The sequence below is a fragment of the Lissotriton vulgaris genome, chromosome 7 (assembly GCF_964263255.1).
Source record: "Lissotriton vulgaris chromosome 7, aLisVul1.2, whole genome shotgun sequence".
Lineage (NCBI taxonomy): Eukaryota > Metazoa > Chordata > Amphibia > Caudata > Salamandridae > Lissotriton > Lissotriton vulgaris.
Window position 1 is genome coordinate 841,330,643 of NC_141695.1, and position 18,315 is coordinate 841,348,957.

The 18,315-nt window shown below is 47.6% G+C and overlaps 1 protein-coding gene across 1 annotated transcript in view; it reads right to left on the reverse strand.

Moving 5' to 3' along the window:
• Positions 1 to 18,315, reverse strand: part of FASN (fatty acid synthase) — a 132,888-nt gene that overhangs the window by 76,568 nt on the left and 38,005 nt on the right. The window contains exons 3-7 of the mRNA XM_086931198.1: positions 8,222 to 8,374; positions 3,709 to 3,882; positions 2,816 to 3,016; positions 460 to 582; positions 113 to 228 (exon numbers count right to left, since the gene is read on the reverse strand). Of these exons, the coding sequence (XP_086787324.1) occupies positions 113 to 228; positions 460 to 582; positions 2,816 to 3,016; positions 3,709 to 3,882; positions 8,222 to 8,374 (767 nt within the window). The remainder of the gene's footprint in view (positions 1 to 112; positions 229 to 459; positions 583 to 2,815; positions 3,017 to 3,708; positions 3,883 to 8,221; positions 8,375 to 18,315) is intronic.

Below are 18,315 nucleotides of genomic sequence, written 5' to 3' on the forward strand. Positions count from 1 at the left end.
GCTCAGCACCAGCACTGCCCCCCCCACAAGCTCAGACTAGTGACAGCCTACTACTGGGATCAGTTTTAGCTCTACTTGGTGATAACCATGCGCAAGTGTCTTTCTCGCTCACCTTAGTGCCAGTGCCGTGGGCCTCGATATACTCAATGTCCTGCGGTGAGATTCGGGCCTCTCTGTAGAGCGCGCTGACCAGCTGGGTTTGCATCTCTCCAGAAGGGAACGTTACGCCTGGGAACACAAAGGAGCTGCATCAGTCTCCCTCTTGGTCCTACAGACATTCAACACCTCCCTCTATTCAACACTCAACAAAGTCTCTCTTAGAGGCCAAAAGTCTTGCCAATATTGACCACAATGAAAAGTGTGTCTGTGTGTTAGGAAAAAATAGTCATCTGACAGAACTTTTGTCACTCTCACAGACCCCTCCACACTCCAGTCCCTAGCCCTACCACTCTGACCCACCTTGTTCTTTGTAGCCATCAGTGTTACTCCCCGCGCTCACCACTGTCGCGTACACTCGCTTGGCCCTGGATTTCTTTGTCAACAAGATTGCAACCACTGCCTCAGACCGACAGTATCCATTGCCTAGGAAAGAGGAAGCAAAGGAGGTAAACGAGTGGGGATGGACCGAAATGGGAAGTGACAGGGACAGGGAGAGATAGGAGCGGGGATATACATGGACGGCAGAGACAGGTGGCGAAGAGCAATTTCACAACAGAGACACATGGGAAACAAGAGAGACACGAAAGGAGAAGCGTACGGGGGGCAGGAAGACACAAATAAGGCAGGTTAGAGTGAAAATGGTAATACAAAAGCGGGGAGATAAGAAAGAGGTAGTGGAAGAAAGGAGCACAGAGATGACAGAGAGGCAAAAAGAAAGAGAGAGTGGGAAAGAGAGAGACATAGTCGGAAAACGAAAATTCTATGCAAGTTGAAGTTAAAGGAACTAATAAATAAAAGTAAACGCTCTAAGCAGATTTGGTCAGTACTCTTCAGGGACTTGACTTACACATATATACTAATATTTGCCTGATGTATAGACTGCATCTCTGGCAGCTCCAAGCCAGGGCTGTATGTTAGAATATGGAGGTAAACATTATTGCCTTTACCAATGCTTATTCAAATAGTGATACGAGGAGAAAAGAGTAGAGATCTCTCTCTCTCTCTCTGTGTATATATATATATATATATATATATATATATATATATATAGTTCTGAGAAATGTACACTGTGGAAAGTGGGTGGTGTAGTTTAGACCCAGCATCATTCAGGATTTATGTTTGAATGTCTTCCACGTAGTACCAGAAACGGCATTCTGGGGATCTGTGAGGAAATTGCTGAGCTTGTGGCTATGCAGGCCCCTCTGATGAAGTCAAATAGGGCCAGGGCTGGACTCGAGAACCAAAAGCAGCCCAGTATACACAAATATGTTAAAATGAAATAAAAAAGACGTTTTGTATTTTTAGATTCTGTATTAAACATTAAATTATAAAAATAAAATGTATTTATATTTTTAACTCTTTTAGATATCTTAATTTAACATTATTTCCTATGGGGGTGCTATTTCAAATCCCCACCTCCATTATTTCTGTGGGAGGGATTTTGCAGTATCAGTTGTTGGTCATTTGTGCTGATGGACTTACTACTGCGATAGAAATCATCACATGGTAACTATGATGTTCTGAGATTACTATACCTTGGCCAATGCTGTGTGGTGCAGCGGCCAGGGCGACTGACACTGGACGCTGGGGATCACGGTTCGATCACTGGCAGCCGGGGTCTGCCCAGCACCATGTGACTCTGGGCAATAGCATGCTTAATCTTCCCGACGGCCCCCAGTGCCGTGAAACCTACGGGTAGCTGTGCGCTTTATAAATACAGCTTTACTATTTTTTTTATATTTTAACTCTATAGATAGGAATGCATCTAATAATATAATGGGTAGCCCTATCTAGGCAACAATGGCGCACTGCATCGCATACTCATATGGTGTGCATCGATTATGGATCATGGGGAGAAGGGGGGGGGGGGGTATTTTCCTCCTTGCTGAGTGTCAGAGGCTGAGGAGCTGGGGACTCTGGGGAGGGTGCCTATCATTTACTATTGAGATGGTCCTTGAAGAGAGGAGTCCTAATCTGGGGATTTAGCTAATAAGCCCTGTGAAATCACATAGAAATCTGTGCTTTTTGATCCATGTCGTATTTGAAAAAGTCTGAATGCACCAGCATGTTAGGCAGTCGGTGAGTTCTGGGAAGCCAGACCTAAGTGCCTCTTAATTGTGAAGCTGGTCTTGAAGTCTCAGAGGGGTTTGCTAGTGTTGGGGTTTCTGCCTCTACACAAGAGTTGCAAGACAAGGTGGTTTCTCTCCATTTATGTTGCCTCACATCTAAGTTTAGAAGCTGACCATTATGAACCCGCTCCAAATCTCAAGGAAGCAACAATTCTATGTCCCATTGCCTCATGTATTGCGTTGTTTTTTGTTTTTTCACTTGGGTTGCCAGAGTTAAGCACAGCTTCTTTAAAGATGCAAGGAGCAGTATGGACCCCTCTTGGGGAAGTGTGTGCTCCTATTTATTGATCTACCAGAGGGGAGTTCACCGGTCAAAGTGCAGACCTGCCAGTGGGGTCCAGATATGAGTTTGTGGCTTTTCCTAAGGGACTCAAGTGTTATAGTGTGGCTCTTCCAGATAGGTTTGAGTCTCTGTGGATCTTTCAGGGGTATTAGAGGCTGTTCTACCTTTGTGTCCCTTTACGCAAAGTGTTAATCTTCACTTTTCACATAAACTGCCTCTACAAATGTTGTCGCTTAATCGTTACCTGAAGCATCAAAGGACTTGCATGCGCCATCCGGACTGAGCATGCCCATCTTCATGAACTGCACCGATGTATTCGGCTTGCACAGCAAGTTGACTCCCCCTACAATGGCTGAGTCGCACTCTCCGTGGTGGATGGCTTTGAAGGCGTTCTCAAGGGCCAAGAGGCTGGATGAGCAAGCTGTGTCGATGGCCACGCTGGGACCTAGAGAGCACAAAATAATGGTGACTGATGGATGGACCTTCATTGAAATGCTACTTATTTGCTCCCCTTGGGCAGCTGACCTACTGTTAAAACAAAAAAACAAGGGGCCTGATTACGATCTTGGTGGATGGGATACTCCGTCACTGACATGACGGATATCCCATCCGCCGTATTACTAGTTCCATAGGAGATAATGGAATTGTAATTTGGCGGAAGAGATATTCGTCACATTTGAGACAGAGTAACTCTGTCCTCCAATATCGAAATCAAGCGCAAAGTCTTAAAACGAGACCATAAGTAACCCTAAAATGAATCTGTGACATGCTGACTCCTGATTGGCCGAAATTGATTCTGGATGATAGAAATAAATTGAGAACTGATACAACCCTCCTGCTTGGCTCCCTCTAAATCTGAAAACCAAAAAGATGGTCGCACAGTGATGACATCACAGACTGATGTTCTGCTTTAGTACATTTGAAAACAAGCTGATCAATAGTGACTTGTTATGTACAGAGACTGGAGACCTACATGGACTTTCTAGGGCTATATTTTAAGATGATATAACAAATATATAACTAAAAAATAATATATAACTAATAATTAACAAACAAGGTGTGATAAAGCAACTATATTTATTAACACAGCCATACCCTGTGCACAATACTTGGCGTAAGTGACCACTGGGAACCTACCTTTGAAGTCGAAGAAATAGGAGATCCTGTTGGCAAACATGGCACGCTGGCAACCGGTCATGCTGTAGCCCAGCAGCTCCTCTGGGTCTCTGCTGAATGCTTCTCCTGCCTCTGAGCCACTGACGCCCACCCAGACCCCAGTGTTAGTCCCTCGGAGGAGGGTCGGATTGATGCCTGGTAAAAGAGACGCGAGACGTCAGGTTAGAACTGGTGGAGACATCTGAAATAGGATCCAGGGGACTCTGCCTTGCGCCCATGGCCATGCACCGCAGCTGGGCACCTATGTCAGACACTCCAGGTGATTTCTCCTATGCTCATTGCACTGAGTGGGACGAGGCCTGATAACACTACTATCTTTGAAAAGAAATCTACTGAAGATTATTGATGACAAAAATGTAAGCCAGGTTTTTAATGCAAACGATTATTTGAGAAAATGAGCTCTAACAAGTCAGTGGTTACTTCATGTTCTCTTGTGAACAATCAACACAAGAGCAGGAAAAGTCCAGACCCCTGAGATTTCTATCAACAAAAAAAATGTTAATTCAGGTGCAGTTTTGTAAAGATTCGTAATAAGGGAAAAAGTACAAAAAACTGACACCATTTATTGAAATTGGTGGCTTACTAAATAAATTAAATTCAAATGAAGAGCCTTCCAAAGGCACCAGGCCAGGTTTGACTTGCCACGCCATGCGTAAAAGCGGATTCAATAAAAGTAGCACCTGAATCGATGCCCTGGCATTAAAAAGTCCTTAAGCGGGTTCACTGGGTGCGCAAGGGATCTCAAATCATTGTGACCAATCACTGGAGTTCAGGAGGAACCACAGCGCAGGACTATAACCTCCCTGTCCTGATAATTGTCCCTGAGGAGCCGACACTACAGTTGTACTGCAGTGCTGGAACCCCTCTCCCATCGCCGTAACTGGGTAGCCGATACTACAGCTGCACTGGTGGAACCCCTCCCCTCATCGCTGTAACTGAGGAGCCGATACTACAGCTGCACTGCTGGAACCCCTCTCCCATCGCTGTAACTGGGTAGCCGATACTACAGCTGCACTGGTGGAACCCCTCCCCTCATCGCTGTAACTGAGAAGCCGATACTACAGCTGCACTGGTGGAACCCCTCCCCCCATCGCAGTAACTGAGGAGCCGATACTACAGCTGCACTAGTGGAACCCCTCCCCCCATCGCTGTAACTGAGGAGCCGACAATACAGCTGCCCTGGTGGAACCCCTCCCCCATCGCTGTAACTGAGGAGCCGTACTACAGCTGCACTAGTGGAACCCCTCCCCCATCGCTGTAACTGAGTAGGCGATACTACAGCTGCACTGGTGGAACCCCTCCCCCCATCGCTGTAACTGAGGAGCAGATACTACAGCTGCACTGGTGGAACCCCTCCCCCCATCGCTGTAACTGAGGAGCCGATACTACAGCTGCACTGGTGGAACCCCTCCCCTCATCGCTGTAACTGAGGAGCCGATACTACAGCTGCACTGGTGGAACCCCTCCCCTCATCGCTGTAACTGAGGAGCCGATACTAAGGCTGCACTGGTGGAACCCCTCCCCCCATCGCTGTAACTGAGGAGCAGATACCACAGCTGCACTGGTGGAACCCCTCCCCCCATCGCTGTAACTGAGGAGCAGATACCACAGCTGCACTGGTGGAACCCCTCCCCCCATCGCTGTAACTGAGGAGCCGACAATACAGCTGCACTGGTGGAACCCCTCCCCTCATCGCTGTAACTGAGGAGCCGACAATACAGCTGCCCTGGTGGAACCCCTCCCCCATCGCTGTAACTGAGGAGCCGTACTACAGCTGCACTAGTGGAACCCCTCCCCCATCGCTGTAACTGAGTAGCCGATACTACAGCTGCACTGGTGGAACCCCTCCCCCCATCGCTGTAACTGAGGAGCAGATACTACAGCTGCACTAGTGGAACCCCTCCCCCCATTGCTGTAACTGAGGAGCAGATACCACAGCTGCACTGGTGGAACCCCTCCCCCCATCGCTGTAACTGAGGAGCAGATACCACAGCTGCACTGGTGGAACCCCTCCCCCCATCGCTGTAACTGAGGAGCCGATACTACAGCTGCACTGGTGGAACCCCTCCCCCCATCGCTGTAACTGAGGAGCCGATACTACAGCTGCACTGGTGGAACCCCTCCCCCCATCGCTGTAACTGAGGAGCCGACAATACAGCTGCCCTGGTGGAACCCCTCCCCCATCGCTGTAACTGAGGAGCCGTACTACAGCTGCCCTGGTGGAACCCCTCCCTCATCGCTGTAACTGAGGAGCCAACAATACAGCTGCCCTGGTGGAACCCCTCCCCCATCGCTGTAACTGAGGAGCCGACTACAGCTGCCCTGGTGGAACCCCTCCCCCATCGCTGTAACTGAGGAGCCAACAATACAGCTGCCCTGGTGGAACCCCTCCCCTCATCGCTGTAACTGAGGAGCCGTACTACAGCTGCCCTGGTGGAACCCCTCCCCCATCGCTGTAACTGAGGAGCCGTACTACAGCTGCACTAGTGGAACCCCTCCCCCATCGCTGTAACTGAGTAGCCGATACTACAGCTGCACTGGTGGAACCCCTCCCCCCATCGCTGTAACTGAGGAGCAGATACCACAGCTGCACTGGTGGAACCCCTCCCCCCATCGCTGTAACTGAGGAGCAGATACCACAGCTGCACTGGTGGAACCCCTCCCCCCATCGCTGTAACTGAGGAGCCGATACTACAGCTGCACTGGTGGAACCCCTCCCCCCATCGCTGTAACTGAGGAGCCGATACTACAGCTGCACTGGTGGAACCCCTCCCCCCATCGCTGTAACTGAGGAGCCGACAATACAGCTGCCCTGGTGGAACCCCTCCCCCATCGCTGTAACTGAGGAGCCGTACTACAGCTGCCCTGGTGGAACCCCTCCCCCATCGCTGTAACTGAGGAGCCAACAATACAGCTGCCCTGGTGGAACCCCTCCCCCATCGCTGTAACTGAGGAGCCGACTACAGCTGCCCTGGTGGAACCCCTCCCCCATCGCTGTAACTGAGGAGCCAACAATACAGCTGCCCTGGTGGAACCCCTCCCCTCATCGCTGTAACTGAGGAGCCGTACTACAGCTGCCCTGGTGGAACCCCTCCCCCATCGCTGTAACTGAGGAGCCAACAATACAGCTGCCCTGGTGGAACCCCTCCCCCATCGCTGTAACTGAGGAGCCATACTACAGCTGCCCTGGTGGAACCCCTCCCCCATTGCTGTAACTGAGGAGCCAACAATACAGCTGCCCTGGTGGAACCCCTCCCCTCATCGCTGTAACTGAGGAGCCGTACTACAGCTGCCCTGGTGGAACCCCTCCCCCATCGCTGTAACCGAGGAGCCAACAATACAGCTGCCCTGGTGGAACCCCTCCCCCATCGCTGTAACTGAGGAGCCATACTACAGCTGCCCTGGTGGAACCCCTCCCCCATTGCTGTAACTGAGGAGCCAACAATACAGCTGCCCTGGTGGAACCCCTCCCCTCATCGCTGTAACTGAGGAGCCGTACTACAGCTGCCCTGGTGGAACCCCTCCCCCATCGCTGTAACCGAGGAGCCAACAATACAGCTGCCCTGGTGGAATCCCTCCTCCATCGCTGTAACCGAGGAGCCAACAATACAGCTGCCCTGGTGGAACCCCTCCCCCATCGCTGTAACTGAGGAGCAGATACTACAGCTGCCCTGGTGGAACCCCTCCCCCATCGCTGTAACTGAGGCGCAATACTACAGCTGCACTGGTGGAACCCCTCCCCCATCGCTGTAACCGAGGAGCCGACACTACAGCTGTACTGCAGTGGTAGGCCCCCTGGATCACTGTAACCGGCAGGGGGCGCAGTACGAGAACCCCACTGAACACTGCAACAGTGGAGCCGGTACCATGGTTGCATTACATACACAGACTCCCATCCTCACTCACTGTTGTACCATGCGCCACACTCTTTACGAGGGTTCCTTTAAGAGAGACGAGACTGGCAGTGATCAACAGGGGTGTTAGCCATGGGCCCGTGGGTGGCTCTCTCCTGCATATTGCCTCTTACCTCCATATCCTAGGGTCTGAGAGCCTATTCACGGCCCCTTGCAGAATCTCAGCATTCTGGTAAACCCTCGGAGGGCTGTTCACGCACTTTGCTGCTCACCTCCAACCTAAAACTCTGTGAGGCCTTTCCACTGTACCTTCCTGCTCCCCCCAACCCTAAACCCTTTGAGGCATCCCCAGATACACACGTTTTACATTCACTCTTAACCATGGGATGACTTAACCAGGGTCGCACCTTTCCCTCCATCCAAGGGAGCCCGAGAGGCCTGTCTACATCACACGATGTCTCCCCTCTCCCAACCCTCACCACGGAGGCCTCGCTGCCGCTGCTGCAGTTCACTTCCGCCCTGTGAATCCTACCAGGCGGTTTCACCTTCACGCTTAGCCCTGAGGGGCCTTCACCAGGTCCATGTCCCTCACCTGTCGCTGCGACATATCATCTGCTTACCTCCATCCACGATGGCTTCATAGGACAGCTCCAGCAGCAGACGCAGCTGTGGGTCCATGGTGTGTGCCTGCTTTGGGTGGACTCCGAAAAAGGATGCGTCGAATTTGCTGAGGTCTTTAAGTTTTCCATTTCTCAGGGGGAGCCCATAGAGTCCTAAAAGAAGAGACATTTTGATATAACGCACACTGCCAGACCAGTTCCTTATCAGCGGCAGGAGAGTTCAGTCAGAAGATGTCAACACTGACGGCCACCTGCTCAAACCGCCCTTTACTGTCTGTGACTAAAACCTCAGGTGGGAGCAGGCAAGTGAAAACCGCCTGCCCATTCAATCTTTGGCCCCTCTGTGAAGCACACCAAGAGCCAGGCATGGAAGGAGCGGTGGGCGTCAGAGAGGCAGAACGTGGTTGCTGTACGTGCTAATGAGACAGAGGAGCCAGTGTCGGTGTGAGACACAAAAGCCCGGGTTGTATGACATGCGCGCAGCTCCGGTGCATCTTACTGTTTCTTCCCTGCGTGGGCCGCAGGGTGCTGATACAATATTTTTTAAATATACAGATGTCTATGTAAAAATCAGCACTGACAGAGTCAACAGGTTTTGCATTTGTAATGTGCCTGCGCACATACAATTAAATATACAAAATGTAGCAGTGGGTCACACAAACAATATGAGCTAACTAGTGTCTGAAAGCAAAAGCTAGACAACACAAATGAGTAATAAACCTATATTGTGACCAAGTAATAAAACAAATGGGTACTCCTTCTTCGTGAGAAAAATACCCATCAGTTGTCGATTGATACCGCCATGTTCATCATCTGGGATCCTTCACACCAAGAAGGTAAGAGTTGTTTTCTACCCACTGGGGATAGGAAAGATGTAAACAACCTATCTGGCCAATAAGGCCCAGTGTGAACTATGGTGTACCTGGGTGTAAAGTGACAACTGTAGAGCAGTGCATAAATATAGTGAAGTGAGAAAGTGCTAAATGTGACTAAAATTGGATAGTGAAGAGGGAAAAGAACACTTTAATGAAACACCTCTTTACTCCCAAATTAATAAAAAGGAGCGACAAAACAGTAGTTTTAACAAATAACTACTACTTGGTTTGTGAGGTCGACATGTTTCTGCAGACTACGTGGATCGCAAAAGGTATCCTGCTGCTTCATCAGGACCATTATCGCTACTGCTCAAACTGCTAGTGAAGAAATAAAACAGATTTTTTCACCTGGGTATTGTGTATGTCATCATTCTCCTCACTCAATGGTAGGAGAGAAAAACTCCACCTCACCTGGCCACAGCGCAGGTAATTGGAGCACCGCTCTTCCAGTCGGTACTCCTGACGTCCTTCTGGGCTGTCTCGGGGAGGTGTAGATAAATACATGTGTACAACCTATGGACACACTCAAACCAACACACCCACAAACACCCTTTCTCAGAACATCTAAGAGAAAAAAAGCCGCTCCTGGACAGGGACCAATAAACGTCCAGGCATCAAAGCACACAGACCAACAGTCACACATAGCCCTGTTCAACACAGGCACACCAGCAAAGCATAGCATAATGTGCAACAGGAACACAAGGTGTTACACATCAGGAGGGCGCATGGTGGCATGCTGCAGCGCAGTACAGGATAATGTACACCTGGGGACACAAGTGATCCACCTCTGGTGCCTGCTTGATGATGTGCATGAAAGGTGCACTGAGTGATATCCCATAGTCAAACACTGGGTGAGGTGCCTGAGTGAGTGAGTGCACCAGGGGACCCTGGGTGATGTACATCAAGAGGGCGCATGGTGACATGCTGCAGCAAAGTACAGGATAATGTACACCGGGGGACACAAGTGATCAACCTCTGGTGCCTGCCTGATGATGTGCAACAAAGGTGCGAGGAGTGATATCCCGTAGTCAAACACTGGGTGAGGTGCCTGAGTGAATGAGTGCACCAGGGGACACTGGGTGAGGTGCATCAGGAGGGCGCATGGTGGCATGCTGCAGCGAAGTACAGGATAATGTACACCTGGGGACACAAGTGATCCACCTCTGGTGCCTCCTTGATGATGTGCATGAAAGGTGCGCTGAGTGATATCCCGTAGTCAAACACTGGGTGAGATGCCTGAGTGAGTGAGTGCACCAGGGGACACTGGGTGATGCACATCAGGAGGGTACATGGTGACAAGCTGCAGTGACGTACAGGATAATGTACACCTGGGGACACACGTGATCCACCTCTGGTGCCTGATTGATGATGTGCATGACAGGTGCGCAGAGTGATATCCTGTAGTCAAACACTGGGTGAGGTACCTGAGTGAGTGACTGCACCAGGGGACACTGGATGATGTGCATCAGGAGGGTGCATGGTGACATGCTGCAGCGAAGTACAGCATAATGTACACCGGGGGACCCAAGTGATCCACCTCTGATGCCTCCTTGATGATGTGCATGAAAGGTGCGCTGAGTGATATCCCGTAGTCAAACACTGGGTGAGGTGCCTGAGTGAGTGCTGTGCACCAGGGGACACTGGGTGATGTGCATCAGGAGGGTGCATGGTGGCATGCTGCAACGAAGTACAAGATAATGTACACCTGGGGACACAAGTGATCCACCTCTGGTGCCTGATTGATGATGTGCATGGAAGGTGCGCTGAGTGATATCCCATAGTCAAACACTGGGTGAGGTACCTGAGTGAGTGACTGCACCAGGGGACACTGGGTGATGTACATCAAGAGGGCGCATGGTGACATGCTACAGCGAAGTACAGGATAATGTACACCTGGGGACACAAGTGATACACCTCTGATGCCTGCCTGATGATGTGCATGAAAGATGCACTGAGTGATATTCCGTAGTCAAACACTGGGTGAGGTGCCTGAGTGAGTGCACCAGGGGACACTGGGTGAGGCGCATCAGGAGGGCGCATGGTGGCATGCTGCATGCTGCAGCGAAGTACAGGATAATGTACACCGGGGGACACAAGTGATCCACCTTTGGTGCCTGCCTGATGATGTGAATGAAAGGTGCACTGAGTGATATCCTGTAGTCAAACACTGGGTGAGGTGCCTGAGTGAGTGCGGTGCACCAGGGGACACTGGCTGATGTACACCAGGAGGGTGCATGGTGACATGCTGAGGGAAGTACAGGATAATGTACACCTGGGCACACAAGTGATTCTTCTCTGTTGCCAGCTTGATGATGTGCATGAAAGGTGCACTGAGTGATATCCCGGAGTCAAACACTGGGTGAGGTGCCTGAGTGAGTGAGTGAGTGCACCAGGGGACACTGGGTGATGTACTTTTGAGAGACCCAGGGCTGTCTGCAGTATGGAACTAGGATGGCGTGGAGCAGTGGCCTAAAGTTGTTTTTTAGTTCTGGCTTTACAAATGTCTACAAAAGTTATTTTGACCAGTTCTTTAAATTATACAGATAGTGTGCTTTGGCCGCCCAGGGGAGTAATTCTATCTCACCTCATGTTATTGGCTGTTCAGTGTATCATGATGCCTCCTATGGAGAGCTTGCCTTGCAATGAATGATGGACTAATTCACATCAGAAAACGTACACTGCATCATTGCATATTAAGTTCTTTATATCATAGACACATGCCATAGACACATGCCACACAGACAGAAATATCTTTTTACTTTTTCCATAACAGCAGTGTTTTTATTTTTAATCAGTACTCAAAATGCAAGCCAAACACATTGGCGCTGAAAGTGGGTGTTTAATTTTTGATTATTTACAGTTTCAAAAAGACACCAATAAAATATTCCCATATATAAACCTTGCAGATAAAAATTGCTGTGATTAGTCTAATGCACAATCAAACATCCATAAAAATACAAAAATATTATGTTGATTAAAAGTGTTCCATGCCAATGCTATACTGCTGGATACGCAATGAATGCCCCTCCCCTAATGCAAGAAGCCTGCTCATAGTAGATCCCAATCAGCAGCACCACCTATTGCACAGCGGCTGCTGCAGAGAAGCTGGGCCTTGTTCAAAATGAAGCGAGGTGCACCCCCTTATTCCATCCGCCAAGATGAACAGGAGTGTTAGCAGCACTCTGGATACAGGGTATAAGCTGATGCACAATAGGGAGAAACAATATTGTGGCCCATTTCATGTGACAGATTCAGTGAGTCCTGTTCATTTGTCCAGCATTTTGTACGCTGGGATTTTCATGTTCATTTTTGTTATAAAACGCCAAGTGTAAGATTGTAATACCCTGCTGTGTAAAAAATCTGAACTGGCTTGAGGTGTCACACATTCGCGAGTGCACTTATCACCCATGTGCGTGAATGAAAACATTCAAAACTGATATTTTCTCACAATCATGTTGATATTTTTTTTTAAACTATCCTGTGTTCTCTATATTTTTAGTGTCCTCCTTTCAAAATAAGAAAATACATTTTAAGGATAGATTAAATATATTTTCTTTGACTGCTCTTCTCTTAAACCTTGTCAAAGCCAGTGTCTACGCTTCGTTTCAGGGGCAAATGATTTGATCTTTAAACAGCCCGTGTAAAAGTAACCTAACGCAAAGGATCTTCTTGTCTAAAATAATCTGGGCGAAGACTGATTTTTTTTACCAGTGTGATAACGAAAACGTGGCATTCAAAATTAACTCAGGGAAAGAGCAAGACACAATTTCTTACCACGTCTTTTGTATGCCTTCCACACACAATCACAGAGCCAGAAGTACGTCACGTCTACCAAGGTCACTTACTATATTTTTTTATAGGGATTTGGTATACTAATGCCCCAAGAGGCATTTACAAATCTACATCAAAAAGTATGTCCTCCTGAAAGAGAAGAGCATCATTGGAGGAGTGTGTTGCTGCTCGACTCCTCGAATCGAAGATTCAGATCATGTTGTATCATAGCCAACTCTAGGAACTAGGGGCTCCAGGGACTAGGCGCCTTGGAGTGCGAGAAACAGGTCACAGATAATGTAAATGTGGGTCGTCCTGCCAGTTTGTTTGAGGTCTAGGGCTACCTAGGGTTAGGGAGCAGCTGTGCTGTGCATGGAGCCTGCAAAAGCCAGGACATCTCTCTTCAAATGTTCAAGCAGAAGAAGGCTTGTGCTAGGCGGCCATCTTGGAGAGGGGTAAATGAAACGAAGATAATATGTTTGAAGTACAATGTTCAACAGTAGCAAGTGAAAACGGTAATTGTCTGGCTGCATTAAAAACGACAAATATTTGACAGGAGGAACTGAAATCAGATTTAATGAAGGCGTTAGATAAACATTGTGAGGAGAAAGCACACATATGAATACATAACACTGTAACCTAACATCCTATTATTCAACCGTATAAAAGAAAAAAGAGAATGAGGAATGTTTAAATCAGTTTAGAAAAAGTAAGCAGCTTTAAACAAAACCCTCTAAATAATCCATCAGCCAAGAGAGTGCGTTCAAAAAACTCAAGCGTGAACAGCATAATTAACACATCGAACCAAACCCAAAGGACAAGGCTATTTAGACAAACTACATGATTAAAGTGACAATCAAAAGAGAAGGGGAGTGAGTGGTGACCACTGAAAGGCTTCATCAAGGGCATTACAGCAGCCAACTTCAGAGTCTGCTCATTTGGCTACACCACCAAAGTAATTTCGGATCAAGACGCCCAACCGGCTGGAAAATGAACAGCTCCAAAATCAGACATAAAACCCCATAACAGAAAGCAAGCACTAATATCATATGAGAAACATGGAATACAAGACGCCTTTCAAGAAAGTCGCAACCAACTCTCCAACCACCATCCCATCGATTAATGCAAAAAAAAAAAAAACATGTAATGAGACCACAAAACAAAAAACAAAAAACCAAGAAACAATTCTCAACTACATCTACCATAATAGTAGGAAAGCGAAGACATGCACAGGCGTGTTTAACACAGCTGAGACCAAGGCTTGAGTCAAATGTTCGCTCAATCACTGAGTGCAACCGGAAGATAACAGATATGAAGAAAGAGGTCGGAAGCTCAATCTTTCCCACAATAAATATATATTTTGAAAAAATGCTACAATCAGGATTCAGACAAATAACAGAGTGAGGTGGGTGGTGGGATTGTATAGGCAAACACCTACTATGTTGTTCTCACAATAAAGCCCCTATAGGCAAAGCTTCCACTCTCAAAACAAATAAATAAATAACAAAATAAGGGATCAAAGTGTATAAACAAGGAGGTTGTGATTATGAAAAAGAAAAGCAGGGACTTGAAAGAAATATACTTATAATCCAATGGCAAGGCGGATAAGGTGTAATGCACGATCCACACGAGAGAATAACCTAATGCAGTGGAGGGTAAAAAGGTCAAGCGAAACCTTTAGCATGTTCCAAGAGACAACCAGCCAGAAACCATAAGAAACACCCAGTATATCACCTGTCACTACAGTAAAAGCCTAGGACCATTCTTTTAATCTAAGGCAAGCAAAATGTGAGAGTGCACAACCAAGAACTGGAGCAGATTCCACTAGTCTCCAGTATCATCACACACTTTCCACACCGCCTTCTCTAACTCGACACCGTCGAAGGTAGAGTAGAGGAGAAACCTGGCAGAGAAGGTAAAGCCTCACACCTACGGGTGAACTTCTACACAGTATAATGTATCAAGGCTAGGTTTCAAATACTGACTGTTGGGATTACAGTCCATAGAGACATCCCTACCCAAGGAGATAGCACAGGAGCACTTGAAGCCAGCAATGACTCGCGACAAACTAACCGGTTATCCTGAAGTGGTACCCACGTCAAACATCCCCCAGCAATGGAGCAGGAGGCAGCAGGTGTACCTGGAAGATCACAAGTGCTCCATGGTCACCAGTAAGAAGTGACAGCAGCAAAGCCACAAACACAGCTGAGACCTTCAGTAACTGACACTAGAGAGAAGTGAGAGGACACTGAGTGCATGTGTGAGGGACAGAAACAGCGGCGTTTGAGAGAAAGGAAAAGACAGTGAGAGGGGCATGTGTGAGTGAGGGAGAGAGCGGTGCGCGAGGAACCGAAAGAATGGTGTATAAGTGAATAGGAATGAGAATGAGGTATGTCTGCATGAAACATTATCATGCCTGGGTGTGGCACGTTTTTTAAGACAGCGATGTGCGTTTGTGATACAGAGAAAAAGATACATGAAGGGGGTCTGAATGACCTTCAGAGAAATACCTCCTTGTATGTGTGCGCAACAATTACGTGTGTGTGTGGCAATGAGTGACATTTGTGAGAGACAGACACTGATGAAGGTATTAGGGGTCATAGAGGCAAGAGTGAGGGTCTTGCGTGTGACGGTGTGTTATCCAAGAGTCTGACAAAGGGTGACAAGCGTGTGCTTCAGAGAAAGAACAGTGGAGCAGGCCTGATGTCTGAGTAGCGCCTGGACACCCTGAGTACCCGCCTGCTGTAGAAAACTCATTAACATGACATAACATTACATGTCTGGCGTCACTGGGCCCAGCACGTTATCCCGATGAGCTGGAAGAGCGGGGGCTAGCCCTCAGTTTTGTTGCTGAGGGCTAGGCTAGCCCCACTTCTAGCCTGCAGCACTACGGCACTATACGAATGAACAATGCAAAACAAATGGTTTTGAAGAGTGACTAGGAAGACCACCCTGGCTTCAAAATCATTTCTTTTTGCATTTGGGTGGTTCCCGTTTCCTACAGGGAAGTCCTCAGCGCCGTCAGGCTCAGAGACTTATATATATATATATTAAAGACTCTTCGAAAACAAAGCCATCTGTGTGACGTTTGCCGTTCAGCTGGCCGAGGAGGGAGCCGGGAACACAACAGTCCTTCCTGGCCGTGACTGGACGAGGTTATCCGCAGGATGTTCAGACTATCAGTCTCAGGCCGAGGGCAGATTACTGAAAGCCGGAACAGGCTGAGCAAGTGGCCTTAATCACTTGAGGCATTCCAGCCTTCCTTTCGAAGCGATGATCCCAACCCCAGCCTGCTGTAATAAACAATAATAATAATAAAAAAGCATTGTCAAAGCCAACCGGTCGTGCCTTAGGGACCTATAGGACTTTCCAATGCATTTTTTAGGTATGTTGTACAGCTTCCCCAATGCTGTGCAGCCTTGCTAGAGAGGAGAGGGAAATGAATGGAGAATCTTTCTTACAAAGCAATGGTGGAAGAAAGAGGTATCCATCACACAACACAGTGCTGTCCAAGACAACTCGTAAATTCCACACTATTGGCAAAGGATCTGGGGTCTGTCCATTTGATATTTGATCTCACCATAAGGTGCTGCACCATTCTGTGAATTGTGAAGTGAAGGTAATTAAGATTGTGATTTTGGTCAGGTGCATCCTAATAAAGTGGACGCCCACTGATCCCCTGACAATGTTGAGGGCCTATGAAAGGATTTGTCTTTTGATTTGAGAATCGTTTGCACTAACTAGGTTAAAGATAAACATCATAAGAATGCATGTCAAATCATACCCCTGCTTGGTGGAGCAATTGTGCAAAGGGCAAAAGGATACATGTGCATGTTAAACCAAAAGGATGAGACGATTGATCCTTGTGGGGTCTCATTGTTAATGGTATATGCCTTCGAAGAGTACAGAAGAAGCACGACCACTTCTGAGGTCCCTTAAGTTAAAGATGGCGGAGACAGGAAGACATCATTGTGAATTTTCTTCTACCTAGGAGAGGAGTGAAGGCTCCTCCAGGAGCTCACCTCCTAGAATGCCCACTCACAGTCTGCCATGCTCATAGTCACCAAGAACAGTCTGCTTTCAAAATTCTTACAAACTGGACTTCCAGCATTCCGTTATACTATTCCGTTTTAAATGTGCACAATCTAGAAATTGTGTGACATTGCCAAGTTTTCAGGAACTGGTGGTTGATTTTCCATGCACTTCTGAGGTCTTTAGCCAAGGACGGATTTAGCATGTGAAGAGTGCACTTTAACTAATGTTAATGGGTTTACTCTCATAGCAAGTGAATGTGTCAATTCAATTAGTTTATTTGTTGCGGAACTCCAACGGAGGTCCACAAAAATACACCAATACAATAAAAGAACATGCTTTATAACAAATACAAAAATCTACCTTAAGCAATCGGCAAAACATTACACATACCAACTGAACTAAAATTCAGAAATTCTAATAAATAACCAGAAATGTTTTAAAAAATTGAAATATTCTATGGCAGATCATTTCATTGGGAGGGGACAACACAAAAGATCGGGCCTCCTCAGCGGAACGAATATTAAATTTAATAAAAGAGGGTCTCAAATACATACGCCTTGCCCTTAAAAGTTCTGGACACACAAATAGCACATGATTGAGATCCTGTATTTGGGAGCGGCAAGGATGTGAAGAGTGCACTCTAACTAATGTTAATGGGTTTGCTCTCATAGCAAGTGAATGTGTCAAATTCAATGGATTATGAGTGGATGTTCATAGTGTTCGGGGGTGAGACCAGAGGCTGTACAGAATTGCTTACACTACTTATCTTCGAGGAACGTAGGTATGTCCAGTTTGGATATATGTCATTACAACGCGTGCGTTACAATGACCTACCATTACAACGCGGTTGTAACAACGCAAGTCGTTACAACGACTTGCATTGGGGGGGGCGCAAATTTAAAACATTTAAATTACTATTCCAACACCAGTCCCCGTGGATAGCAGGGAAGGTGTTGGGATAGTAAATTAAATGATTTACTATCCTCGAGCGCCCCCCAGCGCAATGCGTTGTAACAACTTTCGTTGTTACAACCGCGTGGTAATAGTAGGTCGTGGTAACGCACGCGTTGTAAACGTTGCGCACCGTCCAGTTTGTGCAAGAAGAGTATGTTCGTAAAGCAACCAATGGCGACAAGCGCTCTGGATGTTGCAATAGCTAATAAATGGCTCGTCCTGTCTCTGATAGATGTATGTGTGGGGTTCTGTCTACTTGTACAATAGTGCATGGTCAGCTCTGTCAAGTACCATGCATCAGGGGTTAGACTAACGCATTTTATTGATGGTGTCCACACCACTGCAGTAAAATGCATTAGTCACGCATACATAAAGTTCCTTAGGGGTTGTGCAGTGCTGTGGTGAATGAATGCAGCCCATGCGGTGATATTGCCGTACACAGGTGCAGCGCTCTGCCTG